Source organism: Musa acuminata, chromosome BXJ2-8, assembly GCF_036884655.1.
Source record: "Musa acuminata AAA Group cultivar baxijiao chromosome BXJ2-8, Cavendish_Baxijiao_AAA, whole genome shotgun sequence".
NCBI classification, from domain to species: domain Eukaryota; kingdom Viridiplantae; phylum Streptophyta; class Magnoliopsida; order Zingiberales; family Musaceae; genus Musa; species Musa acuminata.
Window position 1 is genome coordinate 48,285,611 of NC_088345.1, and position 16,400 is coordinate 48,302,010.

General features: G+C 34.1%; 2 protein-coding genes across 2 annotated transcripts; both read right to left on the reverse strand.

Moving 5' to 3' along the window:
* Window positions 1–1,296: 1,296 nt before the first annotated feature.
* LOC135585446 (cytochrome P450 93A3-like) lies at window positions 1,297–3,528 on the reverse strand. The gene is made up of 2 exons (XM_065119133.1): window positions 2,615–3,528; window positions 1,297–2,073 (listed from the first exon to the last, which is right to left on the reverse strand). The coding sequence occupies exons 1-2, from the start codon at window positions 3,518–3,520 to the stop codon at window positions 1,414–1,416; spliced, it is 1,566 nt and encodes a 521-aa protein (XP_064975205.1). The 5' UTR covers window positions 3,521–3,528; the 3' UTR covers window positions 1,297–1,413.
* Window positions 3,529–14,038: 10,510 nt separating this feature from the next.
* On the reverse strand, window positions 14,039–14,497 carry LOC135620428 (uncharacterized). Its single transcript, XM_065123354.1, has one exon. The coding sequence runs from the start codon at window positions 14,495–14,497 to the stop codon at window positions 14,039–14,041; it is 459 nt and encodes a 152-aa protein (XP_064979426.1).
* Between the last annotated feature and the right edge of the window lie 1,903 nt (window positions 14,498–16,400).

A 16,400-nucleotide genomic window follows, 5' to 3' on the forward strand; every position in this document is an offset into this window, starting at 1 on the left:
AGAGTCGTTTCTTTTTACTATTGATAATTTTGTATTATTCATAACCTCTTAAAAATTTAATTAAAAAAATTTTATTTATAATTTCTTTGATTCTTAATTTTTTTTCCTTTTCCATATCCTATCACCTATCCTTTGGTTAGTAATCCCTAACCCATGATCCAAACCAATTGTCATTCTCTCATACTATCCTCCTCAGAGGAGGAGAAGGATAAAGAACAAAAAGAATAAGAGGGGCGACGAAGAAAAAAAATATTTATGTTCATTTATGAAAGGATAGATGATTATATATTAAAAAAAATTAAATATATTTATAAATAGTAATCATATTTTTCAAAAAAATAGAATATATTAAAAAAAATAATATTACATTTGCTTCTATCCAATTCGTTTTTGTCTCCCCCTCACATCATCGTCCGTCGTCCTCACCTCTCCTATTCCTCTATTATTGTTATTGAAATGTGGTAAACAAAGGGTGAGAGCTATAGCTATGAGCAAGGATAAACGTGTGCAACCACAAATTAAGGAGTGGGTTGCAAGTGAGGATAATAAAGATGAGAGTGTATAGATTGTTATCGATAATAGCAAAGAGGGTGGGATACGGTGGAAGGAATCATCATTAGATTAAAAATAGATGGTGGATAATTCATCGTAAGCTTCGAGGGAGTAGGTGAGGTAAGGTTATCGAAGTCCATTTACGAGCCAAAGTACGATGAAAAGAAAATAAAGATGATTTGGGAGTAAGCTTGAGAGATGAACTCATACCATAACTATGTTGCACTTGTTGCAAAGGCATTGGTACCTCTCAATGAGAATTTCTCAAAATTAAGGGTTTTTCTCAAGAATTTTCCCAAATTTGATTAGTAAATATATTTGAAAATATTTTTTAAAAAGTCTCACAATTTAATTTTTTTGAATCAGATTTTTTTTCCCCCTCTTGCATATGAAAGGTCCCTATCTCATAAAAATAAATATTTATGGGAGTTTAAGTAGTGTCTTAGATGGAAATTAGGATAATTTTGAGACATGTCAAAAAAAATTAATAAAATATAATAAATCCTTTTTTGTCCACTTAGTTTTAAATATATGTTTATATTTATAAAAAAAATTCATCTATTGCATACGAACGACAATAAAAAGGGGTGAGATATAAAGTTATAGTGCACTTAAAATTATAAATCATAAATACTAATTATTTTGGATCGATTATATATATATATATATCTTTTGATGTCATTGAAATATGTAAAAAGCCTGAATCCAAAAACAATATGATAAAATGTTTATACAAATACAACGGAAAGTAATGTCTCGGTTTCTTCCTGACTCGATTTACTGCAGGTGGGATTCATACAACTGCAACTTTATGACCCTCCCTCGAGCAAATAAAGATGTTCTTTTTTTCCTGTTGATTCATCAAGAACACAGTGAAGTAGCAGCAGGAATCGAGGGCAATGGCAGCGGATTCAGGCGTGACAGCGGCGTGCACCGCAATGGTTTCGCCCTCGGAAGCGTCAAGCCTGGCCCTTCCGCCATATCCACCACCGTTCCACCGTCACCAACCTTCCACTCGAAGCACTGTATCATCGCTCCTACCGTAGACTGGACGAGTTGCAAGGCCAAAGAAGCCCCAGGACAGCCTCTCCTTCCGCTTCCAAACGGTATTAGCTCGAAATGCTGCCCTCTGACATCCATGGCCTCTCCCCCCTTCTTCTCCATGAATCGTTCTGGGTAGAACTCGAGTGGATCCGACCAGCGCTCGGGGTCCCTTCCGATGGCCCACACGTTGACGAACACCGTAGTGTTCGCCGGTACATCGTACCCGTCGATCTTGCTGTCGTTGTTGGATCGTCGTAAGATGAGTGGGCCTGTAGGGTGCAGCCTCAGCGTTTCCTTGACGATGGATTGGAGGTAAGGCAGGTTGGGTATGTCGGACTCCTCCATCAGCCTGTTCTTGCCGACGACTGCGTCCAACTCTTCTCTTGCCTTGTGCAGTATCTCCGGGTGGTTGATGAGCTCTGCCAGCGCCCATTCCATTGTGATCGCCGATGTGTCGGTGCCAGCAACGAAGATATCCTAACAAATGGCTCAATTACTTCATTTCTAACGAGGCTTTTTGTGAGAGAATTAAATAGCCGTTAAATGAGGAGACAATTAAAAATAATAATATATATAGTTTTACTAAATATAACTCATCAATCAATCATACTCCTATTTTCTCAAAAATATCATATTATCTTTTGGGCTATTATAAAAATACCAAAAATTATCATCTTCTTCTGTAATCCAACATCTTAAATCTTAAAAATATATAAATTAATCTAAAAAATATATAAAAAAATATTTCTCAACTATTTTTAATCTTTAGATAATATATTTTTATTATTTAATATAAATGATAATGAAATATGATCCGAACAAGAAATAAAATAATGAGTGAAAAAATGGGTTGCTGGAAAGAGTTTGTTGGAATTAAGTGATAAATTGATAGTATTTATGTTTTATATACATATAAATATCTAAAAATATTTTTAAAAAAATAAAATGAGTTGATAAATAGTAAAGAAATTGTTAATAGAAATCACCCATTTATGTTGCAAAATTAGGATAGTCGTACCAAAATAAAAGCTTTGATGTTGTCTCTGGTCAACCTCGCCTCTGCACTCGCATCCTCAGATATATCAATCAACATATCCAACAAATCCTTCGCTCCACCTCCTATTTCCGTCCTTTTTGCCCTCGCCGCCTCCTTGTCCTTTAAGATCTTCTCCATCATGCCGTCGAACCTCCGGCGGACGTCCTCAAGCCTCCTGTCAAAACCTTGCAAGTCCAAGTTCTTGCAGAGTCCGATGTAATCAGCCAAGTTAAACTTGCCCGTCAGCTCGGAGATCTCCTCAACCAGCCTTCTGACCTCCCCAGACTCCCCTTCCGAGCCCGAACACCTGCGGCTCATCGTCATCCGGGAGATGACATTGTTTGTGAACCTTATGAGTTCGCCTCCCACGTCAATAGCTCGCCTTTCCTGGGACTTGTCATGCAAGGTTTGCACGAGGGCCACGACCTCTTCGCGCCTGATGGGAAGGAGTTGGTCGAGGGTTCGGCCACCGAGGAGCTCAGACACGCACAGTTTCTTCATGAACCTCCAGTACGCGCCATAGGGCGCGAAGGAGAAATCAGATAAGCCATAGGTGAGGTAGCTCACGGCCTTGGAAGGAGGGCGGTCGGAGAATGACAAGTCATGCGTTCTGAGGAGCTCTTTGGCGGTCGCGGCGGATGAGGCCACCACGCAGCGGACGGATCCAAGTCGGAGGTGGATCAGGGGGCCATGGCGAGTGGAGAGCTTGTGGAGAGCTTGGTGTGGGATCGGTGCAAGGAGATGAAGGTGGCCAATGATGGGCAGGCCGAATGGGCTTGGCGGGAGGCGAAGTCGCCTACGGGGCCTGACGAAGATGAGGAGGAAGGAGAGGACAAGGATGAGGAAGAGACCGGTGATGGGCTTGATGAGCTCCTCCTCTCCTTCCATGGCACACACCATGGGAGAAGACTTCAAAGATGGTACATTCTTATAGGCACGGCACCACTTTGAGCTTTGGAGTCGACGAATGAAATCATAATATATCATACGTATAATAAATAATATTAGGACGGCTGAAATGATTGGATGACGAAAGAATTATTTATTAGTTGGTTTGAATGGGTGCAATAACAAAAGAATAGTCAATCCACATCGAAAGATGTTAGTATAAGTTTCTATCTATAATCTAATTAGGACGGTCGAAAATTACTGGACGACGGAACAAAAAAGTCAATTGAGCTCTTAGAACACATTGAAAAAGATAATTTCAACAACTCATGTATTAGAAAAGAAGGGATATTAAAATTATCTTTTTGCTCATCAATTTTACGTCGATCTAAGACATGATGTCGTGTGTTGTATTTTCCGTAAATGTAATTGACGACATTATGACAAATGAGATTTTTTATTTTACTTTCAATATAATTTTTTTAAATATAAAAATTATAAAATGATTAGGGTCTAATTATAAAGATAATATATAATTAGCTCATTTTTACGGACGGGGATGCCATTGGAACCCTTCCGACAAGTTCGACTTCTGCGCATCCATTGGTCTTTCGTCGTTGGAATACATACAAACAGACCAAGAAAAGGAATGACTGAGAAAGGCTAATGAAAAGCTATTCAAACTTTCTTCAGCGTCGACTGTTACCATATTTATTTGTTGTTGTATGCTCTGCGAAGAAGATGTTCTTTATAGCGTCAAGGTGACATCTACACCACCAGCGCGCAGGCTCAGCTCCAAATCGACATCGTCATCATCATAATCATCTTCTTCATCGACAACTAGTCCAGTCCCTTCCGGCGACCGCAAGTTCGCAACATCTTCGTCTATATAACATGTAACTCCTCCTGTATCATCTGCAACACCTTCTTCGACATCATCCATGTCATGAGCAATCCGATGCACGCCCAGCTCCTGCGACCTTGTGAAAATTTTCTTACAAGCCAAGCATACAAGTGCCTGTCGGAGCCTGAGCTCGGTGTCGACGGGAGGTACGTAAACGCTAGCATCGTCGGCGTATCGTAGCCATCCGAGCCTAAGTTCGGTATCAACGAGGGGAGCATTGTCATCGTGACAGTCACTAAGAACGCTCTCTTGGCTGCTCATCTTCTGCGGTATCTGTAGATATTAGTGAACGCGATCGATTGTTTCTCTGAGCTCGAGAAGAGGGTTTATTTATGGTATCTCCAATGGAAACGGACTATCGTTAGGAGGGACCGATGGTATCACTTGCGTTCACTGAACTTGGTGGGACTTGCACTCAGTTCAATGTTAGGGAAATGTGAGATAACTATATTGGAATTGGTATGATGTCAAAATGTGATAAATAATTGCCAAAAATAATCCACCATATCAAACGAAAGAAAATTCCAACCGTGGGTGATATGAATCTAAAAATAGCACTATAAAGAGTTAATCGAAGGAACTATAAAAACACCAACTTCATGTCGGGTGATCCGAGGTGGGACCCACAAGAGTTGATCGAAAAAAAATTCTAATATAATTATTATATGAGTCAGATGGTGAAAAAAAAAAAAAGCTAAAAGGTGATCGTGAAGAAAATAGCTTTCATCTCGAGAAGAAAAATTCAACTATTGGTTAGTCAAATTGGTTCTGATTGTTGTCATGATTTGTTTTTGCTATGTTAGATCTTCGAGATTTTTTTCTTCTACTCTAGTTTGTCTTCGTGATTTCTTGAAACTCATTTGAGTGCTTAGATTTTATATGATATTTGATATCCTTTAGTTAGTCTATAGAACATGAACTTTGTAGTCATATCGTTTTATAGTAAAAGATTGATTTGATTACTCGTAATTTTTTTCCTACATGTTAAAGAGATTTTTCATATAAATCTTGTCTCATGATTTGCTTAGTATTCTATCATTGATTTGATTAGTTATAATATATTTGATATTAAATTATATCTTATTTGATTCTAATATTTTTCCGACAAAGTAGTAAGATTCTTTGGACTGTTCTTGTATGAATCAAATTGATAAATATTTATATGATCCCATTGAAGGGCAGAAGCCCAAACAAAGTGACAAAACTAGTGAGAATGGATAAATAAATAAATAAATAAAAATATTGATTTGATTAGATAATAGATTGACAATAGTGTATTGAATCATGTATATCATGAAACAAATGCATATTCATTGTGGATGAAATTGGTAAATTTGTGTAAGAGGAAAACAAAATAGAACAAAGTTTTCTTAATTAAAAGACTTGTTCATCTGAGATATAAAAATGGAAATAGTATGGCTAAGCACATGAATAAGTTGCAGGCACCCTATTTAATAGTTGAAATTTTTTTATAGTAGCTCTTAATAATTTTGCTTCTAATAATAAGTTGTTTATAAGTGCAGTAAAAAAAAAAAAAACTATTCAATTAAGAAATTAAAAGAAAGGGTGAGTGATAACACTATAAACTCTTAAATTAAAAAAAAAAAAAAAGGCAAATCAAGAAGAAGGTCCAAAATTAAGAATAAAATGCTATCATTATGGTAAGTTGGGGCACATCAAAAGAGAGTGTAGAATATTAAAAAAGGGAACAATCAAAATAACACAATGAAGCAAAGGGAGATGAAAAAGATATAACTGCAATTGCATTTGATGGTGATGTTATTAATTATTACATGCTTGATTGTTATTATTACATGAAATGATGTAATGACAAAAAATATGAGAATGATAAAAATCTATGTGAAACCAACATTGGATGCAAAATTATATTAAACAATGTGAAAGTTATGTGTCTTAACTTAATTTCTACTACATGTATACTTAATGATGAAAGTTATGTTGATATCATTGGTAATGAAAGATGGAAGCTTACTCCTATATGACACAAGTGAAATTAATTCAAGAAGAAGTTAATACATAAAAGACTTGGTCACAATAGCAAGAAGAGACTTCCTATTCTTGTTAGTAAGAATCTTATTCCTATTCTTATTAGAAAGAATCGCATTCCTATTCTTGTTAGAAAGAATCTTATTACTATTCTTGTTAGATAGAATCTCATAAGTCAACATAATATAATGGAGTTGTCAAGAAAAAATGAACCACACAATTGATGAAAAAAATAAGATGTATACTCTGAAACTTTCAAAATCCTTTTAGGGTGAAGCTATGAGAATTATATTGGACTTAATCAACCATTCTCCTTCGGTACAACTTGATGGAGATCAAAGCTTGATGATATATCTAAATAATATATCTTTTTGGGTTATGCACTTTGATGATAAATTTAATAATATATTAAATCTAAATAATATTTAATAGTTTGTTCACGAAGAACTTGGTTATAGTTTATGAGATCATGAAAATAAAAAAAAAGTCACTAGATGTGATATTTTTTAAAGATCATACTATTAAATATTTTGAGAAAAATTTAAAAGCCAAATATTCTATAGATCTGAGTCCAATGCTTCCTCCCATGATAGTCAACGAAGATGGTGACGATGAATAGGAAGACCGTGGTGATATGCTCTCAAATAATGATGCACTTGAATCCGTTGAGCAAGGCTTTCCAAAACTATAAATTAAACATCAATTGAGAAAATATTAGAGAGCATAGACCTTCTCAAAGGTTTTCTCCTCATGAATATATACTATTTACTAATAACGAGGAAGAATCAAAATGTTATTAAGAGATTATGTTATGAGTAAAAAGATAGATGGTTAAGTGCTATATAATAAAAGATGAAATTTTGGCTTAGTAAAATTACCTAATGGGAAAAAAAATCAAGAACAAATGGGTATTGAGATTGAAAATGGAAAAAAAAAAAAATCTCAATTGTGAAATGATTTAGTTAAACGAAAGTTGTTGATTTTGAAAAAAAATTCTTTAAGATATCTTCTATTTGAGTTGTTCTTGGGTTGGTTACTAGTTTAAATTTAGAGATCCAATAACTTGATGCAAAAACGGGTTTCTTTCACGGTGACTTAGAGGAGAAAATATATAAAAAATAACCTAAAGTGTTTAAAGTTAAAGATAAAGCAAGTCTAATATGAATAGTTTGTATAGTATTAAACAGGTACGAGATACGAAGACAATGATATAAAAAGTTTGATATTTTTTTATAATAATTTTATTATTTTCTTATATATGTGGATGACATATTAATTATTGATTATGAAATTAAGAAAAATTATAGATCTAAAAGGAGAGCAAGACTTGTGTTGTAACTGACATGGGTCTAGCTAGACATAATTCTTAGTATGCGAATTATTTAGGATAAAAAAAATGATAAATTTTAGTTATCTCAAAAAGAGATATATTTGAAATGATTCTTAGACATATTTAACATGAACAAGTCAAAACCTATTTGTTGTCCACTTACATATCATTTGGTCAAAATAATATCATATAAGTAACAAAAATAAAAAATTATAAATAGAGTACCTTATGTCTCAATAGCTAGTAATTTGATATATAAAGGCTAGAGATTTTTCATGTAGTTTATGTAGTTAATTGGTTTTTTCAATCTCGGAAAATAACACTAGGTAATAGTTAAATGAATATTCAGGTATTTAGAGGCACTTCTAGATTATATTTGTGCTTTGGTACCTAAAAATTTATATTAGTGGCTATATAGATATAAATATCGCTAGCGATATTGATTCTAGAAAGTCTATCTCTGGTTACTTGATGTCATTTTCAGGGAGAGCAATATCTTAGCAGTCAAAACTATAAAAATATTTTTTTTCTTTGTTTTCTGTTCAAGATGAGTATATAGTTATAATAGAAGCTTGTAAATAATTCTTATAAATGAAAAAGTACTTAGAAGAGTTGAGACTGAAGCAAGATAAGTTTATTTTATATTGTTCATCTCAGTAAAAAAAAATCTAATTTTTTATTTATGATATAAGCATATTGATGTCAATATCATTATAGTCTGAGATATACTAGAGGCGAAGTTATTGCATCTTGAAAAAAATCTATACCGATAAGAATGGACCATATATGATGACCGAATCATTACCTTCAGAAAACTTACTATAAGATCTGGGTTTAAATCCCATCTTTTTCGATTATCCATAAAAAATAAAATAAAATAGGTGAACAGATTTTATCAAATGAAGGTAAACATAAAAGAAGGGGCTGTGATAGTATTGATTTTGTCGAAATAGATGATTTTATTTTATTCGTAGCATAAAAGTATTTCTATCTTTTTAAGCAAAAGAAGAATTTATAAAGTTATTCAAGTTAGTTGTTGAAGATCTCGAAGATGATGTTGCTAATCTTGGCACGAAGAGCATCAGCATTCAAAATGTACAAGTTATGAAACCTAATGAATAATCTATGATGAAAAAGTTAGATATTTGTATAGATGATCATTTTGATAAGATTAATTTCATATTGGAAGATTAGTTCAAGAAATCTAACATAATTGATTTAAGACAGATTCAAAGTTTTACGATCGATTGAGGCAAATATAGTTCATAATTCAAAGTATTCTTTCTTTTCCATGGAGGACGATACCGCAAGAGCTCATTCCAATAAGTTCAATTGAGAGAATACATGAACGAATGAATGAATGTGTTGAGGACTACAACTCATGAGAAAGGGTAACAAAACGCTATTCAACTTCCTCGACAACAACTGTTACCATATAAACGATTGATCGATCGATCGATCGATCGATCCTATGCAGCCGGAGAGATGGTGAAGAACCTCCTCAGAGCCTCAAGGTGAGGTCCAAACCACCACCGCATAACGTCAGTTCCAGATCGACAGAACCATCTTCTTCATCTTGAGCGAGTTGCTTCTCTCTCGGCGGCTGCAACTTTGTCGTACCTTTATCTTCAGCATGATCCGAAGACATTCCGGCGACGATGGGCGATGTCGTCATGATGGCCTTGTGTTGTCGCCGCATTTGCTCCATCTCCTTCCTATGAGCAGTTTGATGGCCGCCCAATGCCTGTAAGCTTGTAAAAGATTTGGTACAAAGTGAGCATGCATGGCCGTAACATGGTGGCCTCCGAGCGTCATCATCGTGTTGCCATCCGAGCTTAAGCTCTGCATCGATAGTAGAAGAAGCATAACTATTAGAACGACTACAGATGACATGGGCTTTGTAGTTCATCGTGTAGATGTTTGTAGATATTGGTGTTAAGAGGGGTGTCAAGAAATAGTGGCCGAATGCAAATTGCTTCTTTGAGATCAATGGAAAAGGGTCTTTATGGTGTCCCCAATGGACGATTGTATCTCGAGGGGGGCTTGATGATATCATTTAGATTTACTCAGCTTCGTGAGACAGTGTGTCAGTTCAATGTTTGAAATTTTGGGGTAATTATAATGGAATTGGTGCATTAAAGAGTATGATAAATGATTTGGAGCCAAGTCCGTTCTTTCAATAATAGATGTTAATATCGTGCGGCATTTTCGCTTATACATTTGAAATATAATAAGCCAATACCACCTAATTAGATTCAAATTACTTGGATGAATCAATTCAAATTATTTATAAATTAGGATTAAAAATTCAGATAGAAATATGAGTCCTTAGTAAATTATGAATTCTTGCTATAAATAGACTATGTATCTCATGAATTTGGTGAGAGGAGAGGCATAGAGAAAGACATTTTGAGTCCTTCTAAGGTTTTCTCTAGTAAATCTAGAGAGGGGTGAGGGATGATTTCAATCTTGAGTTTAAGTTAGCTAAAGAGATATATCACTTATATTGATTTTTTTTCATATAGTTAAGAATTTTATTTTATTTTCTGTAAACATAAGTAATGAGTGTCAAACTATATAAATGTTCTCCTACAATATTTCTTTTATATTTGTCTTCATTTATTAGGACCTTTGGATGTCATACCCTTGATCTATCTCTCACGACATATGGTCTGAACTCACTAGTTGGGGTATTCATGATAATGCTCACCCGCATCTTATTACCTCTTTCGCTATTATTGAAATTTGGAATGCATTTTTGTATGTGTAAATCTCTTGATCCTAAATGTTATGATATCGAGTACTATAGGATCTATTGAGATATAGTTTCTCCTTCCTTCCAATAACTTTCAACAATTTTAGTGATAGAGAATATAATATTAGTTAGCTATCATTCATCTAACCACTACCATGTTAGGCTAACACCTTCCGGTCCATAAAAATAAGAGCCCAAAAAATAGCTTGGGTCAATTACCAAGTTGTTGAGCTACCTTTATTGCAAAATATTCTCATAAGCCTAGAAGGTAATTTGGATTGGTTATGAACCAACCCCTGAATAAAATATTTATAAGAATGTTCTCAAAAGCCCAAAAGGTAATTCGAGTCGATTATGAATCAGCTTATTAATAAAATATTCATTGAAATATTCTTGGAAGCTTAGAAGATAGTTTAGGTCGAACCGATCCCCCCAACAGAATATTCATAGGAATATTTTTAGAAGTCTAGAAGGTAATTCGGGTTAGTTATGAATGGGCTTCCCCACAAGATTATTATGATATATTCTTTATTTTTGACCTTAGTATAAAAATATGTATTTTATCTCTAGATCAAGGGGGAAAAAATAATATGAAACTTAGTGCTAAGTTAAGCATCAAAGGGATCGACTTAGGAGACCCCCTTGACCTCAATATTTATGCAGGAAATGGGTGTGAAGAAATCACACTCTATCCTGGATGAGTCATCACATATGGATTAGGGCTATGTTGTGCTGATATAGACATCAATAATATTTTTTCCTAATAATCATTATGATATACTTCCTCATGAATGGGTTAAAACATTCATCATTTTTATTCTCAAATGCTCTAATTTGCTTGAGGTTAAGAACTTTTATCTCTTTATGTAATGTGAACTATTATATCTTAGCAAAAGTTCTTGCTAGTAGGTTTAAAAGCCATTTGACTCATTTTATTTCTAAAGCGTAATATGTGTTCATCTCTAGATGTAGCATTCATGATAACATCCTTGTGGGCTAAGATTTCTTAGTATGCTCCGTGATTACTGGATTTTTAATACTCTTCTCACTTTCAAATCGACTTTTTAAAATATGGATGCATGATAGTAAAGGTTTTTCATCTACTAAATCTGTTTTCTTATGACTTCTCAATCAGGACATGCTCGCTCCCCTTTGGTGGGGATTTGTAATGTCATTTATGGTATCTCTTAGTGATTCACTAAATCAAAAATTTTTCTTGAAAATTATCGCATCGTCGCCTTCTTGCCTTGGATGGACTTATCACACTTAGTATCTCCAACTTTAATTTGTACTCTTAATATCTTACAATCGATAAAGACTTTTATCCATTAAAACAAAACTTCATATCTCGTTTTCCTCCTTTGGCATGATGGTTCCTAACTTTATAAAGGGCTTTAAAGCCTCTTTCAACTCTAAGAGCCTTGATTATAACTTGCTTTTGGTGGATTTGAAGGGCAAAAATGATTATATTTTTAAGTAACTCAAAACTTCTAACATCATCTTCCTTTGGATAATTTATTCTATTTTTCATTACGAGGAGCCATTCTCTAAAAGTTTATATGAAAAGATCTCACTTTGATATTTCTTAAATTAGGCCTTAATCTAGGTGGCTAAAACTAAACTATGATAGCTCTTTCAATCAAGATGGTAAAGGGATTACTGGTTTTATTATGTTCCAATATTGATTATATCTTTTTGTTGGTTGATATTGGAGGATACATAGCATTCTCTTCTTAGAAGTAGCTGTCATTGATGATGGCCCCTCTAAAGCCTGACTCAATGGTGCCAATCATATTCATGTTGATATTGATTCTAGGTATATTGTGGACATCCTAAATGGCATATCCCAATCTCCTTGGAACATTCTTACTATCACTAATAAAATTTCTCTTGAGATGTTTTAACTTTTTCTTGATCACGCATATATATCGTGAAGAGGATAATACAGTTGTCGATTAGCTAATAAATAATAATAGAGTACATCTAGCTACTATTTTTTTGGTGAGAGGAGTGGCCTTAGAACATTTCTTTATTATTATCTCGGATCTTACGAGTGACTTTTGTATCTAGACTATCTAATAAATAACTATTTTCTTTCTTATAAAAAAATAAAATTCTCTTTTGGTTTTAAGCAAACAAAAAATAAAAAAATTAGTTTATGACAATAATAGAGGAGATAAGATAGTGAGAATTATGAGACACATGAAAGGAGAAAATAATAAAATAATAAAAATAAGCAGAATAAGGAGAAAAAAATAAAATGAGACAAAGTTTAATAGTGCTCAGAGCATAAGAAAAAAGAAACCAAAAGAAAAAATATATAAATATTAGATGCAAAGGGAAAAGATAAAGAAGAAGATAGTACACCTTAAATATTGATTTAATAGTATGAAAGGTTGAGAGTTTGAAACTTCATTCAACATATTTTTGAAGACTTTGATAATTCAATGCAAGATTCTATGATCAAATCTTATATTTGTCATTTATTATTTATAAAAAATATTAGGAGCAGAATAATTGATACATTAATTTAATAAATTTTAAATAGTATAATAAAATATGTCTAAACCCACCTACATCCATCTAGCATTTGTCAACTTAATTGACAAAACCTATGTTGTTATAGGTTCTCTCACCTAAGCCTTGAACTTCTCATTAAGATATATTCTGTAGAACCAAACTTTCCCATAGTGTACCTAAGGCTCATCATATAGTGTATAGTATGTGAGACCCATCTGGCTCTGACAATTAATATTATAATATTTTTTGATATAAATATTATAATCATGATAGGATGTCCATATTGCATAGCTTACAATTAATATTATATGGAAAGTACATCTTTAACATTTGTGTCCATGCCTCATAGCTCCTAAGAATGAAATTTAACTTACATCTCGCATAGGGAGTAAATGAAACTAAAAAAAATTGGATTAGAAAGATAAAGATAAAGAGAAAGAATAATGTTCTCTAGAATAATTAAGAGATGAGATAAGCCAGACAAAAGACACGAAAATAGAGGATAATATAAGCAAGAAAATAAAAAGGAAGGAAGAGAAGAATAAAAAGGAAGAATCGAAGACAAAGGATCAAATGTGTCAAAAGCAAATAATAATATATACAAGTGATAGGTTTCAAATCCATATGTGTGTGTCTGTGTGTGTGTTTGGCTTACTCTAAATATTCCAACAGTTTCAACTCAATTATCACACAGGTTGAGAAAACTATTATTACCTCGAAAGATAGATATTGGATGATCTATGTAACATTCACTATAAGATTACTTCGCTCTGCTTTGATGGTTGGCTTCAACTCAATCATAACGTAGGTTGAGAGCTAATACATTTGACAAGGAAGAAAAAGAACGAAAGACTTCGCCTCATGAGAGAATCTAATGGAATCAAAACTACTCAGCTTCTTCAGCAATGATCAATTATTACCAATATAAACGAAAAGAAAGCATCGCTGGATCCATCCATGTTCTCTTGATTGATGTTGTAAGAGGTTGGTTGAAGAGCTTCTTTAGAGCCTCAAGCAAAGGTCTAAACCACCAACGCGTAACTTGAGTTCCAGATCGACAGAACCATATTCTTCCTCTTCTTCTTCTTCTTCTTCTTCTTCTTCATCATCATCATCTTCTTCTTCCTCGTCATCATCATCATCTACAGCAAGTTGCTTCTTCTCTCTCGGCGGCTGCAAGTTTGTAGTACTAGCATTTTCCTTGACCCGATCAAGCGACCTCACAGCCGCAACCGACCGTGCCAAGAAAGCCTGGTGCTTCCGTCGCAGTTTCTCCACCTCCCATCTGTGCACCATTTGGTGTCCGGCCAACGTCTGCAAGCTCGTGAAAGGTTTTGTGCAAAATGAGCACAAGTATGGCTGCTGAGCCTCACACTGTTGCGATCCGAGCCTGAGCTCGGTATCGATGGCGGCAGCATTGCCATTTGCACGGCCACTGAGGAAACGGTCGGTGCTGTTCATCGTGTTGGAGGGAGATATCAACAACTAACAACGGGATGGAAATTGTCTGTCGGAGCTCGAGGAGATGGTTCTTTATGGTATCGACGATGGGGAGTGGCTATCTTTAGGAGGGACTGATGATATCATTTAGATTCAGTTCAATATTAGAACATTTGTGGGTAACCATAATGGAATCGATACAGTGAAGGACACGATAAATGGTTGCCAAAAATAATCCACCATATCAAGGAAAAAGACCATTTTATGAATCTAAAAACAAGAGTAGAAGAAGAACAAGTTTTGGAATAATGAGATGGTTGAAGGGGCTACAAACCACCAAATCCAACCAGTAAGAAGTTACACGCTCTGGTCGATCAAAACAGTGATGATTCTTTCGGCATGAACACGGCAAATATAGAACTCATCAGTGGAAGGAGAGATCGATAATATATTTATGTATGCTGAAAATAATCGTATTCCATTCTTCTTTTAAGAAAGGTGGTAACATCATGCAGCATTTCAATGATACATTATTACCAAGCGAATTATTAGAGAAGATCTAAGGAGAAAATTAGGAAGTGTTTTGAGAAGAAAAAGGATTGGAGAGAAGGTCAAAGTCAAATGGATACTAAAGTTGAGACGATCATGTTGAAAATATCATTTGACATTAATCTTCTTATAGGTGGATACTAAAACGAGCATTTGAGACCCTCTCGACCATGACTCTCATGATCGTGATGTTTTTGATCGTATCCCAAAGATCTCTTACTAATATAAGTCTCGATCAAATCGAACTGATCCGATTATTACACATCCATCTCTAATAATATTCGTGATAATCAAACTGATCTTTATATTATAGTGTAGTTCGAATTTGAACTTTCAACCTATCTTCACCATACTTCATGCAAGCCTGACGTCAACGATGTCCGTGCAATTTGAACTTTGACTTTAACATTTTATTTATGGGTGAAGTAACTTTTGTGTATTAATATTTGAGTCCATGCATCATAGCATGGTTGATTTGAGAAGGTATCTCTGAAATATGCACACATCAATAAGATAAATCAAAAGAATTGATTATGCAAAATTAAAAACTCTTTATCAAATGGAGGTAAAAAAAAAAAACAATATGGATAGTATCAATCTTATTAGATCGTATAATTTTATTCTTACTACAAGTGTAATATGTTAGGACTTAGTCCTAATTGAGAAGAACATTCATGTAAAACCTACCTAAGTCGATCCCTATTAAAGAGATGAAGAGGCCGACTAGGGTTGGGAGGTTTTTTCTTAGAGATAAATTTTTTCTGCAGCCTTTGAGCAGCAACTTAGAGGGAGGAACCCCTATAGAGTTCCAAAGAGGCCGATCCCCTAAAGAGATCAACCCCAAGTTTAGAATCTGCAAGGGTTCTATCGTAATAATATTATATTAATAAAAATTACTTATAATTTACGATCCGATGTCATTGCTCATATGATTATTATCACGTAGAAATTAGATATTTGTGTATATGATTGTATTGATAAGATTGATTTCAAATTTAAAGATTCATTTTTGTATAATTAATCAGGATAGATGATATAAATTGATTTGCATGGCTCACATCTCACAGAGAATTCAGAAAATGCTACCTATCAAAACAACATCAAAGAAAATTGAATCAAATTAAAAATTTTCATAATAATTTTTACAAGTTTAAATTCAAGAGAGGATGTTGAATATTATCTTAAACCTACTAAGATCAATTTAAAGGTCTCAACTGGAGTCAAAAATCTTGACTGTAAAAAGGAGGTAATGCAACAAATTTGGTAACACAAGGAAAAAAAAAAAAGGAAAGATGAAGTTTCCACAATTGAGAAATTATAAGTTATTATTAGACTCTTTAGTTGCTTTCTCTAATTGTTTTATTAATTTATCCAG